General features: G+C 57.1%; 5 protein-coding genes across 5 annotated transcripts; 3 read left to right on the forward strand and 2 right to left on the reverse strand.

Annotated features, from left to right (window-relative positions):
• Positions 1–699: 699 nt before the first annotated feature.
• Positions 700–2,049, forward strand: CcaverHIS019_0106370 (uncharacterized protein; the record flags this gene model as incomplete). Its single annotated transcript, XM_060602533.1, has 5 exons — positions 700–810; positions 922–1,082; positions 1,117–1,210; positions 1,243–1,447; positions 1,562–2,049. The coding sequence occupies 5 exons, from the start codon at positions 700–702 to the stop codon at positions 2,047–2,049; spliced, it is 1,059 nt and encodes a 352-aa protein (XP_060453185.1).
• An 817-nt stretch (positions 2,050–2,866) lies between these two features.
• Positions 2,867–5,528, reverse strand: CcaverHIS019_0106380 (uncharacterized protein; the record flags this gene model as incomplete). The annotated part of the gene is made up of 11 exons (XM_060602544.1): positions 2,867–3,080; positions 3,120–3,388; positions 3,434–4,043; positions 4,079–4,366; positions 4,401–4,469; positions 4,506–4,555; positions 4,591–4,642; positions 4,677–4,755; positions 4,791–4,822; positions 4,929–5,002; positions 5,169–5,528. 11 exons carry the CDS (start codon positions 5,526–5,528, stop codon positions 2,867–2,869), a joined length of 2,097 nt encoding a protein of 698 aa, XP_060453186.1.
• Positions 5,529–7,254: 1,726 nt separating this feature from the next.
• PHR2 (uncharacterized protein) lies at positions 7,255–9,251 on the reverse strand (the record flags this gene model as incomplete). The annotated part of the gene is made up of 8 exons (XM_060602555.1): positions 7,255–7,496; positions 7,532–7,995; positions 8,032–8,287; positions 8,323–8,484; positions 8,523–8,860; positions 8,915–8,932; positions 8,971–9,029; positions 9,126–9,251. 8 exons carry the CDS (start codon positions 9,249–9,251, stop codon positions 7,255–7,257), a joined length of 1,665 nt encoding a protein of 554 aa, XP_060453187.1.
• Positions 9,252–9,913: 662 nt separating this feature from the next.
• NAS6 (uncharacterized protein) lies at positions 9,914–11,920 on the forward strand (the record flags this gene model as incomplete). Its single annotated transcript, XM_060602567.1, has 9 exons — positions 9,914–9,953; positions 9,997–10,061; positions 10,201–10,446; positions 10,480–10,512; positions 10,566–10,787; positions 10,822–10,908; positions 11,571–11,627; positions 11,659–11,733; positions 11,831–11,920. 9 exons carry the CDS (start codon positions 9,914–9,916, stop codon positions 11,918–11,920), a joined length of 915 nt encoding a protein of 304 aa, XP_060453188.1.
• Positions 11,921–12,769: 849 nt separating this feature from the next.
• On the forward strand, positions 12,770–13,684 carry CcaverHIS019_0106410 (uncharacterized protein; the record flags this gene model as incomplete). The annotated part of the gene is made up of 3 exons (XM_060602578.1): positions 12,770–12,881; positions 12,912–13,011; positions 13,045–13,684. 3 exons carry the CDS (start codon positions 12,770–12,772, stop codon positions 13,682–13,684), a joined length of 852 nt encoding a protein of 283 aa, XP_060453189.1.
• Positions 13,685–14,275: the final 591 nt, after the last annotated feature.

Genomic DNA, 14,275 nt, shown 5'->3' on the forward strand with positions numbered 1-14,275 from the left:
GACAACCAATCCGCCTCTTTTTCAAGTTCCATCCGATTTCAATGTCACCCATTACAAGTCAAGATCGTATCATCTTCCCGCCTCGGCGTCACAGTGGCGTATCTATTCTGGACACTCTCGATATCCGGCGTCTCGGTAATTTGCGCCAGCTTGTCAGTTCCAGCCAGTCTTGGTACAAGTCAAGTGGTCACACACGTCGGTCTATTCCTTGTCATTTGCAAAATTCCTTACGTAGGCATCTCAAGCCGAGGCCTACTTGTGCCTCGATCGAGTGAAAGCTAAACCAATAGCCTTTTCCTCCAAAAGGGACAAAAGTGTGCTCTGAGGGGTATTCCGCCTACGCCTATACATAACCTGCATAGCCTTTTACTCGCAGTACCCAAAACGAGGAGGAAAGGGAGGGAGGACGAGGCTTTGCTTGGCGCAAATCACACTACATCGACGTCACGCGCGCTAGACTGTAATCAGGCCAACAGGCCAACAGGCCTCAAGGTGGCCAAAACACATCCAAGACTCCACTCCCACACGACCAAAATGCACTCGGTATTGCAACCGAGCCCCACGTCGTTTTCTCACTCTCTCCCACACTTGCCATCGCCATCATCATCGCCATCTCCATCTCGACCTTGGTCGCCAGCAGCTCCCTCATCCCATTCATCATCCGTGCGCGACCACCTCCTCCGACCCCCACCAGATAACATGCCAAACTGGGTCCCGCCTCGCAGCCTCGCAGCGGCACGCGAGCGCCCGTACAACTGGCAGGTGTTCTGGAGCTACTTCCCCGACTGGGCACTCACCATCATCCTCTGGGTACGTCCGATCGCAGATGGAGATGACACGTAGATGTCCTCACCTCCTTGACGCGTCCCCCCCCCCCCCCCTCCCCCCCCCCTTCCCAAACCTAACCCTACTAACGCGCAGGGCATGTTTTACCTCCTCGACAAGGTGGACGGGTACCGCCGCGTGTTCTCGGTCACCGATGAGTCGCTTGCACACCCGTTCGCCGAGCACGAGCGTATCCCCGTGTGGGCGCTCGCGCTGATTGCCGGCCTCTTCCCCGCCATCGTCGTCATCTTGGTTGGGTACGCCCCCTCCGTCGCTGTGACTGACTCATAGTGTGCTCAGGCGTTCCCCATGGGAGGTCCACAGCGGCCTGCTCGGACTCGTGCTCACCCTCGCCCTTGGCGTGACGTTTACCCAAATCATCAAAGTGCGCCATTTCCAATGCTGTGCTAACTTCAGATCACAGTCGGCCGGCCGCGTCCCGACCTCTTCTCGCGATGCCAGTTGCCAGAAAACTTGACGTCCAACCCAGTCCATGGACTAACGACTTGGAAGGTGTGCACGCGTACCGACCTGCTGCAGGAGGGTTTCCGGTCCTTTCCCTCCGGCCACTCGAGCTTTGCGTGGAGCGGGATGTGGTACCTAGAGCTCTATCTCGCGGCCAGTGAGTGTCGAAATGGGGACGTTTGTCCCGAGGAGGGATTGCCAAGAGGGCCAAAGCGAGACCTCCTGGTCTGCGAGACCTCCTGGCTTGGCGTTGAATTGCCACTGACAGCAGAACTGCGCGTTGCCAACCGCCGCGGGTACACTTTCAAGTCGTGGATTCTTCTGATTCCCGTATCGTGCTCGACCCTCGTGTCCGTCTCGCGTACCATGGACTATAGGCACCACGCGACCGACGTGATTGCCGGCGCCGTCATCGGCGTCATCGTCGCCTGGTGGGGATACAGGCAGTACTACCCCTCGCTGTTCTCGAGCAAAAGTTGGAAGCCGTACGAGCCGCGCATTAGCCGCGATACTGAGCTGCCGGTCCACGGACGCACGAGCGACGGACACATCCTCCTCACCAACACGTCCAACAGCTCTCCGGCGGACTTTTCCAGTTACCCACCACGGCAGTATGCTGAGTCGCGGTTCGATGGTGCCTCGCCTGACAAGTACGGTAACGGTAACGTGAGCGGTCCCGAGGTGTTTGGCGGCACCAACCCCGTGTTCCCCGACGCTGCGCACCCGTCAGACCACTTGCCGCTGCGAACCAGCAGCTGATTTATCGAGCTGCCCCTAGACGAATGGACTCACGACCTTATCTCTAGCTGCCCCTAGACGAATGGATTCACGACCTTATCTCCCTCTATATGCTAGCCACGGGCACGATTATGACAACAGGCATTGTGATGCTGGCTCAAAAATGGGACCATGCTCGCTGCGCACTAACACTGCTCTTTCCGCCACGGCTCTCTAGAAGCACTGACTACCTCGAGGCTCTTCTGCTCTTCATCCTCCCTCATCGGTTTCCAAGAACGCTATCTCGGGGTGGCTCTTCGTGGCTGCACTTTCCTTTATTTCGTTGACGTGCAGTGACCTGGGCAAAGTCCACCGTGATGCGATGTCATCTCGGTCAGTGGACCAACAGATCCTACCTGAGCTGCCGTCAACCTCAACACGGCGCAACAAAACAGACAACGCCTCAGAAGAAGAGGCAAAGATGGAGCATGGAGGCGACGGACGACCCACCACGCCGGAACAGGACGTGATGGGACAGGACAGACCTGCGCCATCCGCAGCGCCGCTACCGTGCCAGCTGTATTCACATAATCGGCGGCTACTTCCTCGACTGGGCCGGAGTTTGGTGAGTCTGACAAGCTATTACACTCCGATTGACAGCCCTCGACACCGTACTTCCGATTAGAGAAATGTACATGGTGACCAGTAATGTCCGCTGCAGCTATTGACCTAACTACACAACGAGGTTATAAGAGAGAGAGTGTTCAGGTATCAGTAGCAGCAGGCAGGGAGGAGAGTGTCCGTTGAAATAACCTGGCCGCAACGAGCCTTTTGCGCGAGCTTACGTGTGCATCGTGGATTACCGCCGGGCGGCGGGGACCACGGGCGCGGTGGTAGGTGCCGCAGCTGGGTCGGCCGGCAGCGAGTCGGTCGTGGGCGCGGGCGCGACGGGCGCAGTGGGCGTAGGCGTTGCCGTTGGGACGGGCACAGCTGCAGGTGCCTGGGCGGCACCAACACCGTCAGCGCCGCAGAGGGCGCTGGGCATGGCGCTTGCGTCGTTGCCGTCATACGCGCTGCATGTTAGTTGCTTCAACTTGAGCACTGAGACTTACCCAGGGTATGGGCAGCCGGCGACTTGCACCCAGGCGCCGACCTTGTCGTTCGGGTTCGTCCAGCCGGAGAGCCACTTGGCCGACTCGGCGGGAACCGCGAGCGTGATGGGCGTGCCGGTCTGGGTGAGGGTCGGGAGGAGAGACTGGCTGCCCACGATCCAGGCCGGGCTTACGATGGCCTGGGCCATGTTACTGTACGAGGCCGACTCGGCGGCGACGATGGCCTGCGAGGCACCACCAGTCGCCGAGGCCGGGTAAGTACCAGCGAACTAACGTTAGATTAGGCTGTCGTATAGGCTGTCGTATGTGCTTACCTCGGCGCAGCCCGGGCAGTAGCCGTTCCGCTTGCAGAAGCCACCGGCGACGCGGGGGTCCTTCGGGAGCCAGCCCTGTTCGAGGCCAAGCTGGTAGTGCCACATCGGCGAGGCAGCGTAGCCGCGGACAGTCGAGTCTCCGATGCGCCAGGTCCAGAAGAAGAAGTTCTGGAGAGCATCCATGCTGCCCATGGCGTGGTTGAGGAGGTTCTGCTTGAAGGTCGCGTCCCAGGTACGCCAGTCCTCGAACTGGGTGCACGAACCGTACGTGGTCGCGTATTGGCCGGTCACGTCGACGCCGTTGAGCCACATGCCACAGTCGTTTGTAGCAAGCGACCACTCGCCGCCGATGATGACACCCCACGAGGCCGCGGTGTCATTGACGCCGCCACCCCAACCGCAGGCCTGTTGGGTCTGCTGGGGCCAGGGGTTCTGGTTGACACCACCGAAGGCGAGGTACGGGTGCTGGTCCATGACAAGGCGGTCAGCACCGGTGAGGAAGCCATCCCAGTTCGCGGGGCCCTGGAAACCATCGTGGAACGCGACGAGGGGACCGTTGCCCTTGCCACTGCCGGTGATGCCGCGGATCATTTCAATGGACTCGAAGTAGCTAGCGTCAGTAAAACTCGACACGCGGTGACTTACAAGGATCCCATCGCGTCTTTGCCGACGTCACCGTACAGCACCTCGTTAACAAGGCCGAGCATGGGCACAACCTCCTTGACACCGGGCTGCGAGATGTACTGGGTGAACGAGCGGAGGTACTCGAGCGAGCGCTGGGCATTGGCAAGGCCCATGGCGCCACGCATCCAGTTGATTGTCCCAGAGCGGCCAGAGTGGTTCCATCCGTTCTGCGAGCCGGGGAGCGAGTGGAGGTCGAGGAGGATACGGATACCATACTTGCGGCCCCAGCTGATAGCCTTGGTGAAGTAGCTGTTGTCAGGAGCGTCCATCACGGGTCACTCACGCCCAAGACACCTTTTCGAGGTACGGCTCGTCACCCTGGGTCCCAATCGCCCAGTAGCCGATCGGAATGCTACAGTCAGAGCAAGATCAGGCTAGCGAAACTCACCGAACCCAGTTCAGACCCGCAGCAGCAATGTCAGCAAAGTCCTTCTCGGTCTGTTGTCAGCTATGCGGAACACATGGGAGCTCACGATGAAGGTATTGTAGTGCTCCTCCATCTCCTTGGCCAGGTTGGCACCCATGCTGCTGTCAGTTCCGCTGGCAGTGGGCCACTCACGCCTGAGACAGGGTGTACTCATCGACCGCCTTTGGCGTCGCGTTGTTGTACTTTTCATAGAGTGCGGGGACAATGAAGGCTGCTCGTCAGGACTGTTTTACTGGATCAACTCACGCTCAGTGACGAGCCAGCCGCCGAGGTTGACACTGCCGAGTTAGCAGAGGTTTGGTTGCAGGGGTTCCGGTTCTAGCGAAGGCGGTTCTCCCTGTACGTTTCCGCCGGAATTGTCGTCGGCACAGCCACCAAACTCACCCGCGAGCAATGTCCTTTCCCCAGACCCATTCTTCAGTGAGAGGTGGAGTCCAGCTCTGCGCTTGACCAGAGACCTACGTGTAAGCATGACGTTGATTGAGGTGACAAGATGCGAATCTCCTCGTGTGAATAGATTGGTGCGAATCGGTACTTGGACAAGGGAATGGTGAACCACCTTGCCGATCTTGATATGGATTTTTCCCATGATCCCAAGCCCCAAGCTCCCAACTCCGAACTCACGTTGAAAGGGTTGGTCGGGTCGTAGGCCCAAGTGCCGCCAAACTCGTTGAGGTACGTGAATGTTGCGTTGAGGTCGGTAGTGACGACCGAGCCATTACCGCCCGTCCCCCCGCGCACGGGGTTGGGAGTGTTGGTAACCGGTGTTGAAGGGTTGGCCGGTGGCTCAGTGCTAGCGACGTCTCCCGAGGGCTCGCCACCAGCACTTGCACTGCCCTTGTCGGCGCCCTTCTTATTGACATTGAGGCCGACGCCGAGGCCGACACCAAGGGCTACACCAACCGCAGCAAGAGCGGCGAGGGATACCCACAGCCACTTGCGGTTGCGGGCTGCACCCTCTGATGTATAAGGCTTCTCTGCCATGGCGGGGAATGGGGAAGGATAAGGTGTTGTCTCAGAGTTGTTGCAAAGGTAAGCGTGTACTGTGCGGTATGCCAAGCTGGTATTGGGTGAGTGAGGTTGGACCCGAAGTAGGTGACGGGATAAGGAGAAAGAGAAAGGAGTGAGTGAGAGTGTGGAGGATGAGTTAAGTAAGAAAGTGAGGTGACCAACTGAGCCGAGAGAGAGAGCGAGAGAGAGAGCGAGAGTGTGTGAGAGAGAGAGAACAATGGGGTTTGAGGATGGCGGTGGCAGTGCGTATGGGCCACCAGCCTCCAAGCTTCTGCCCTTTGATCCTGTGTAGCTTGGATCGGACCAGTCAAAGGAAGCGAGTTAGGCTAGGGAGCTAGGAAGCTAGGAGAGCGTGTTCGTATGCCCGTGCACGTGACCAAAGCCAGTACTTGTACGCCACCTAGGTCAGACAAGGATCCAAAGCCATTTAACAATTCTGTCGGTGCGGGGCATGCGGGGACCAACACTATGATACTCTACTTGTCATCTGACAACCCTCTGAACACGACGGCGAGTTGTAATGTGGCTGGTTAGTTTGTCGGATTGTACCTGAATGTCATGGGAAGATGGATGTCATGGCTTGTGAAGGTGGGAAATGTAAAGGAAAACCTACGCTTTGACAGATTGACGCACCCCGGCATTCTCGGTGTTGGATGGATGGACGTGTTTCGGTGCGTTAGCTGGGTGGTCTTACACACTGCACAAGACCGACAATCACGGCAAGGATGACTGTGCGGGCGAACAGGGCGGTGACTCTGATGACTGGTCCAGCAACTCCTTCCTTTCGGCACAATACAAAATGTCCCCTCCTATGAGCCAAACTGGTCAACGACTTGACTTGTCATCACCGACGTATCTTTTGCACTTGCAGCATGACTCTTCGGATTAAACTTGCCACCTAAATAATGTTAGTCATGCGATCATGCGATCATTCACGCAGCAGAGCTTGAAATGGCTTTCGAGGAATGCTGGGTCGCGCGTCAGGCACACAATCCGTCTCTTGTCTAAAATAAACACCGCCCACTTTGTCGGTGAATTTTGGATCCAAACAACAAGCGAACAAAGCTTGCACTGCTTTCACTGTCATCCCGTACTGCTTCCGTGTTCCTCTCCATTTGACAGCTCAACAGGGCTGTGACTATGAGTGGGCTTTGATTCACCTAAAAAGCTCAAGTGCTGTTCAAAGCTTCAAAGGCACGTGGGTGATCATAGAGTGAGTGGCTAATGCGGTGCAAAGCTCGGTGTCATCTTGCAGGATGAAGGGAATCTGATCATCCTTAGTGAGAGATCTCGACATATCTACATCTTTATTGTATCCCTTGGGTTCCCAATTCCCAACTCATCAAATACATGTAACCCATCCAACCTCATGTCATCATGTCATCCACGTTGCTCTTGCTCTACGAGGTAATCGCACAGACCATGTTAGCCAAAGAATCGGGCTATCACATCAGGCCTCCCAAGCCTGCCAAGCCTACCTAGCCTACCCGTCCATACCACTGTCCAAGTGTCCAAAGCAAGTGGCCTTTGCCAAAGCCTATGCTCAAGCCTTCACTCACACTCAGTACGCCTCCCATAACGCCCCCTACCACCAGCCGCTACAGCCCACAGGAATTCCAAATGCTCACATGCAGCCCTATGCAAAGTGTGCACAAAGTACAGCATTTATGATTGTCCATATGTAAAAGGCACCATTAGATTAAACGACGACGGCGCCGGCAACGAGGCCGAGCACACCAATCACAATGGCAGCCGTAGGAGGAAGGGAGAGAGTGGCACGGGCGTCACTCTTGGGGGTAGCCGTGGCGCTGCTTTGAGACGGCGAGTTGCCACCGCCAGAGTCACCAGTAGACTGGGGCGAGCTCGTGGGCGTCACGACGGCAGACTTGCCAGCGAAGCAGTTGTCAGCCGCGATCTTGGCATCCTGCGCAGTCTTGGGAGCTAATGTCAGCGGTCATCCCTCCATGTCGACCCACCGTCAGCACCCTCGTTGCGCGTCGCATTTCCTGAAAAGTCGCAGCTCGTGGCAACGGGGTTGAGCATGTAGTACGCTGAGAACGCCCACGACAGCTTGATGTCCGGCGAGCACATCGCCAGCGGGCCATACGTGCCCGTGGTGCCGTTGCTCCCAATCGTGGTGCAGTCGACGTTTGACCCAGCCTGAGCGAGCAGGTCACAGGCAATGTTGATGAGAGCACCGACCTTGACAGGGTCGTTGGCGGTTGCGTTGTTGACAAGGCACGAGAACGCCGAGTTGTCAAGGCAGTTGCAGACATCGGGGTTGGGCGTGGGTGGAAGGTTGGTGGTCGCGAGGAGCGAAGCGCTCTCCTGAGGGCAGGTGGCAGCCGTGTTCTGCTGCGAGCTCATTGCAGGCGAGTTGGGACCGGTAGCGTTGCCATATTGGGCACTGAGGCGGGTAAAGTCGGAGTTGGTCGTGACACTTGGAGGGTGAGCACAGCAGTGGTTGATCACTTACGTGTTGCCGTCAATGGTGGTCATGCCATAGCCATCGCTGGTGGGGAAGTAGCTGAAAGCAATGCCGCCGGAGAAGACGTCAGAGACAGGCGTGGCAAGGAGCGCAGCAACTTCGGTCCACAGGCGAGGAGGCGAGGTGATACAGCCAAACTCGGACATGTAGGTGGGCACGGTGATGTCGGAGAAGCCCTGGGTGATTGTATTCCAGTTGGACTCCGCTAGACTCGAGTCACCGCACCACTGATAGTTGTTAAGGCCTAGGACGTTAGTGTATATCCGTCAAGTGACAAACCATAAAGGTCGATCGTCTCAGTGTCGTTGCCACACGTCATGTAGTGCGCAACAGCGTTACGGAAGCTGGCCTCGCCGTCAACAGCCGCGTAACCGACAAGCGCGTTCGAGCTGATGCTGCGGAGGTACGCCTTGATGTCACGGGCTGCAGCCTTGACGTAAGCTGCGAGTTAGCAACCGGCCTCTCGTGAGACAACGTACGAGCCGCATAGGTGTTCGCGGGCGTGCTGATAACCTCGTTGCCAATGTTGTAGGCCAGGACATTGGGGTACTTGTTGAAGGCATCAATCGTCCTGATGTACTCGTCAAGAAGGTTGGTCGTCCACGATGGGGAGGCGCGATCGATACTGCCGTTGAGGGGAAGCGAGACATCAAGAAGGACGTAGATACCAGCGTCATCAAGAATCTTCATGCAAGCGTCGTGGTTGAGCGACGAGTTGACACTGTACACGCGAACCGCGTTGACGTTAAGCTGCTTGAGGTAGGGGATGTCACGAGTGCAATTCGCTTCCGAGGAGAGCGGATCGTAGAACGACGAGCTGAAGTTAGGTGGGGGCGAAGGGGGGCGGTACAAGGTACCCAACACAACTTACGGCTCGGGGAAGCCACCACTGAAACAAGTCAGCACCGTCAACGGAGGTGTACTCACTTGGCCTCGTTAGCCTCGGACTCGACGGCGAGCTCGCCCTGTGGCTGGTATGCAACACCCTGATGTTAGAAACGCATGGACAGCTTTTGGTGGGTGACGCCCTCATCTTCCGACGGAGGTTGGGATGTAGACTCGAGGTCAAATCAGCTGCTCACCTTGATGTAGAAACGGGAGCCGGCATCGTCGTAGAGGTACTTGCCGCTACGCGAGATCTTGGACACGGCTGCCGATGCAAGAGGCACGAGCGAGGCGGCCACGGTGAGGGCTCGGAGGAAGCGCATGTTGTCGAACAAGGTGAAGGAGTCCCAAGACCTACGTAGTCTGACGTTGGAGAGGTCTGGGGAGTGTGTGGGGGTTCAACTTGGAGAAGGTGAGAGGAAAGGAGATGAGAGAGAAAAGAGAATTAAGAAAAGATGATGATGGGCAAGATGGGCAAGAGAAAGCTACTATGCGGTGTGTGTGTGTGGGTGATGATGCCAGGTAAGATTGGTTGAAGGAGGACAGAATGAGCCTAATGCAGCTGGGAGGATCTGATAGTGATGGAATAGAAGGAAGAGACAAGCTGTCCACCTGGGAGGCTTCAAAGGCAACTGGGGACAGGGACTGTATTCGGCACAGCGTTCTCTCTACGCTGTGATTGATTCTGATTGTTATTCTCGTCTCTCGGGTCCATTCCGGCGTATCCGGCGGTCAGCCAGTTGGAGGAGGGGAGCCACCACCGTACATGCCGCACAGCCTTCCCCCCTAATGTTTCCCTAGCTTGCGCTTGTTGTGTGGCTTGGCATGCATGCGCAAGACCCTAACACTAGTCTGGGTATTTAACCTGTTTAACCTTACACACGCTGACGTATTCTCAATTGTTTTGATCGGGTCATGCTGGTCATGTCATCCGATCACTGGCTCACACCCACTTTCTCTTTCTCAAACTTGATTTCAACTCATCATGAGCAGCAACCTCACCATTCATCGCGCTGCACAGGAAGGTATGCTGCGCTCACCACTTGTCTCTCATGATCTCACACCCAGGTCAACCAGGCCTCATTCGCAGCCTGCTCGCTGACAACGAAAAGCTCATCAACGCAAAGGACGAGGTACGTCTCCCTTTCCCCTTCCCCCTTCCCCATCATACTTGCGCAGAAACAGGCTGCACCGCCCACCTTGGCATCCCCCTCAACAAACACATTGTGCCTGCTCTTATCCGCTCTTACCCTCATTCGCTCATCTATTCAGGATGGCCGCACCCCACTGCACTGGGCCGCCACCGCCAACAACTTGGGCGTGACTCAGCTACTCATCTCCAACGCTGCCGACCCCGAGGCGCGTGACTCGCTCGGGTGGACACCACTCCTCATCGCCGCGGCGGCGGGCCAGCTGGAGAACGTCACTGCCCTTCTCGACGCAGGAGCCAAGGTCGATGCCGCAAACGACAAAGGACAGACAGCGCTGCATTACGCCGCGTCAAAGGGCAACGTGCCGGTACGTGACTCACTAGGCGCCACTGACACACAGATGGGCCGCCTTCTCATCACACGTGGAGCTGAGGTGAGTGTACTTGGGCGGTGTCCAGTCCCCAGTCAGCGGCTGCTGACATAGAGATCAATGCTCGTGACCGTGCCAACCAGCACCCACTCCACCGTGCCGCGACGACAGGCAACGGCGCCTTCCTCAATATCCTCCTTCATCCGCCCGAGGGAAGGCCCAAGACCCGGCTCAACACTGCTGATCGCGCCGGTAACACGCCGCTCCACCTCGCGTTGGAGAGCGGACATGGCGAGGCTGCCGTCATCCTCCTCGAGGCTGGCGCGGACCGTGAGAGGGTGAGTGTGGGAATGAAGGAGTGCTGACGTACAGCCAAACTCAGAGGGCCAGGTCGCGGAGGAGATTGATGGCGTGGGAGGCGAGGAGCAGCGCCGTGTGCGACAGTACGTCGTGTCGCGCGTGGGTCCTCGGGACGACTAGACGTGGAACGGTGCGCTAGAGTCCTGCGCAGTTACTATCACTTGTACATCAAGCATTATAGAGAGGCGTGTGCGTTCGGCTATGCATGAGCAAGTGCAACACAGTGTCTTGTTGGAAGCTTGGATTCTCAAGCGTTTGAGGACGAAGACGTCGATGTTTTCTTAGCCTGTTTTGGAGGCGGGCTTCCCCATGTCGCACTGGTTGTGACTGATCGCGCCAACCTTGTCGATTAGCACTTGCGATCGTGTACATATTTCAATCAGTCACTTGTCACTCAAAGTAGTAGCAAACTCTTAGCATTGGCAGTGCGTACTGCGTGGTGGCCAACCTCCACCTGGAGCCCCGAAAATCCAGTCACCACACGTCACAACACCTTCCTTTGCCCTTCTTCGCTCTCCTTCCTGCTCACTCCCATTCTCACTCTCTCGCATTCCAAAATGGAGGACCAACTCGTGCACGGCAGTTCGTCAACCTTCTCTCGCACCAGTCACAGGCGCTGAAGTGGATGATCGGCCATAAGAACCTAAGCTGCCCAAGACACCAGAAGATACGGCTGTTCAGTTCTGGACGCGTCAGAAGGTATCAGGGAGCAATGTGTTCCTCATGAGCTGACGTACCCTGATGAGTACACCTGACGTCAGTGTGACCCGTGGTGGCAGAGCGCGATCGAGGCGCACGCCGTGGACCGCGTGCATCGGGTAATCGATGCCCAGAAAGCGCTGACAACAGATGGGACCGCGCAAGACAGTGCGTGTGTTCCAGCTCATTGCGGAGAACACGATCGAGCCAAGGTGCTCGAGATCCGTTAGTCAGCTGCTGTGATACACCTCACATGCAGAAAGAACAAGGGCGCGCTCATCGCTGACATAAGCCATGGCTGGTGGCATCAACTGACCAGTAGGCGTTCGCGAAGTCCGGCTTGACAGAGACAAAGGCGGCCAAGAAGCAGGCGCGATTCGAGGACCTCAAGCAGATCTTTGGCGCCGAGTAGGGTACGGAGTGGGATTTAGCTGCAGCTGTCCATTGGCGTCACTTGGTTGCTGCAGGTCTTGGACGTGTGATGGTGAAAGGATGTGTTTCAATGCGTCACTGATCACTGACAAACCGTTGTGCGCCACGATACGCAGTGAACTGCAACTCCCATTAAATGTTCCGTCTAACTGGTCCTCGTCCCTCACATAGCAGCCGCCTTCCATCCGTATCATGTCTCGCAAGAAGCTCACAAGCGCTGGCGCAAAACCCTCGACTACAATGCCACTGTACCACAAACACTCATCCCTCTGGCCACTGGCGACAACCTCTTCCACCATGCCCGCGTCCTAAACATCATGCTGGTGAGGACACCACTGTCGTGCATTGCTTTAGAACCACGTCATGGAGATGACACTTTCCTTCAGTATTGCACCAGGATGTACTGAGCTTGCCCAAGCTCCAGGCTCAAGCTTGAGCTACAACTGCGGCCAGGTACCGAACTTAGAAATCACTCGCCAACTCGGTCCTCTGACCCCAGCAGGCCGGAATTGTTCGCCGTGCCTCCCGTCTCGACAATCCACAACCATCACATCAGCGTGGCGCGCCTCTGATCCAAGATTAACTCACCGCCCTGGAATCCAAATGTGAAGGATGCGCCCCTTGTTGGGTGGCGCGGTGTGGTCCGTCCCTCGCCTCCCAGTCCACCAGTAGTCCACCAGCCCCAAGCAACCATTTGAACCCCCTGTGCCCGTTGTCACTTTGCTCGTCAAGCAAGCAGACCGAACGCGCTAACTCTCTGACTAGTTCCTATCACTAACGGCATCCTCATCCTCTCCATCACTATTGCTCTTCACACCTGCCACCGACGATGAAGCCCGCAACCGCGGTCCGTTCCGCCCTCCTTCTTAGTCTGGCAGCCGCCGCCGCCTCAGTAGGCTGCATGACAACATACGTTTCCCGCGCACGCTTCAACGCCATCGGTCGGTCTGGCTGGGAGTAGCTGACACCAGCCTCGGACCGCGACGACATAACGTATGCCCAAGACGCGCGTATCGGAGTGTACGTGAGTCTCGGGAGCTCAGCCGCCGTCGTAGTCTACGTGTTATTATTGTGAGTGCCAACTCTCACAGAGCTCACGGTCAGCTTCTACCTAACTGCTCTCTACCCCCTCTCGCGTCTGATCTATGTGTGGGTTGACGTGATGGCAATCAGTCTCCTCCTCTGGGCGAGTGCAGCGACTGGCGGAATCCTCTCTCCCCTTCTCCCTAGCCTTTGGAAATGCCACACGCCGCTCTGCAAGATTGCCCTGGCCGGAAGTATCCTCAAGTGGTCTGAAGTAGTCATGGTACGGCCCCCATTGATTTCGCTAACGCAGCTCGCCACCTCTCTTGCGATCATCATTGTCTCCCAACTCCGCCACCCAGGATCATGGTCAACCTCCCTCGACCACCTCCACCTCCCAAAGTCGGAGGAAGTAGACAACCACGCCCTAACCATGCGTGCGCTATACGAGTCTCAGCTCCTCCGCTCCGTCAGTCTGGCCAGTACTGCCCCCTCACCAAGAGGCTATACGCTGTACGCCGTGGCGTCGCCTAACTCTATCGCCCTCCCTCTCCCCGCCCATTCGCGGCAGACTAAGCGCGTGTCCCGTCTCAGCTCGCGCCTTTCGCAGCCGATAACTTACTTCAACTCATGGGCTGAGGGCAAGGTCCCCTCACCCTCGCCACTCTCGCAGGCCCGACCCCGACATGTGCCCGACAGCCGGCTATATGCCCGAATCTAGGCTGCAGATTGGGAATGCATGCCTCAACTCAGGCTTCAACATTGCATGCCAGCGGGAGACGGGTACACCGTAATGATAACGACATCTTATGTATGAATGGCTTGCGAGGCGTTGGTTTGAATTTAGCTCGGTCGCGTTGACGTTGTGTGAGATTGGATGACGACGCAGCGTGACATTGGGCGCGGCAAAGTTTAGGTCTGGCGTCGTACATGTACATGGGCCCACTCTGCAGGCTCCGTTCGCATTGGGCCCGTACCTATGGTGGTTGAAAGTCGTATGCAAGCAGCTACCTCTACCGATCCACCGAACCGTGCTCGGTGTGCGGATCCAACGGTCCCAACCTAGACTGGCCCCTTGTTCAAGTGGGAGATCGTGAGCCAGTCACATGGCTGACTCGCGTCGTGTGTGGTTATGTGAAACGAACCCCTCCACTCCAGCGCCTTCCAGTTACACCAAGCGAACCACGCCGGCTACAGCTGGTTGAAGTGGAGACTCTGCAGGGTGAGGATCCAGTCCCCTTTGAAGGTTCTTTCGGTATGCTTTCCGGACAAGTCTTGTTCACCTGATCCCGTGGCGAGTGCTGTGACTGCA

This window comes from Cutaneotrichosporon cavernicola, assembly GCF_030864355.1.
Source record: "Cutaneotrichosporon cavernicola HIS019 DNA, chromosome: 1".
NCBI classification, from domain to species: domain Eukaryota; kingdom Fungi; phylum Basidiomycota; class Tremellomycetes; order Trichosporonales; family Trichosporonaceae; genus Cutaneotrichosporon; species Cutaneotrichosporon cavernicola.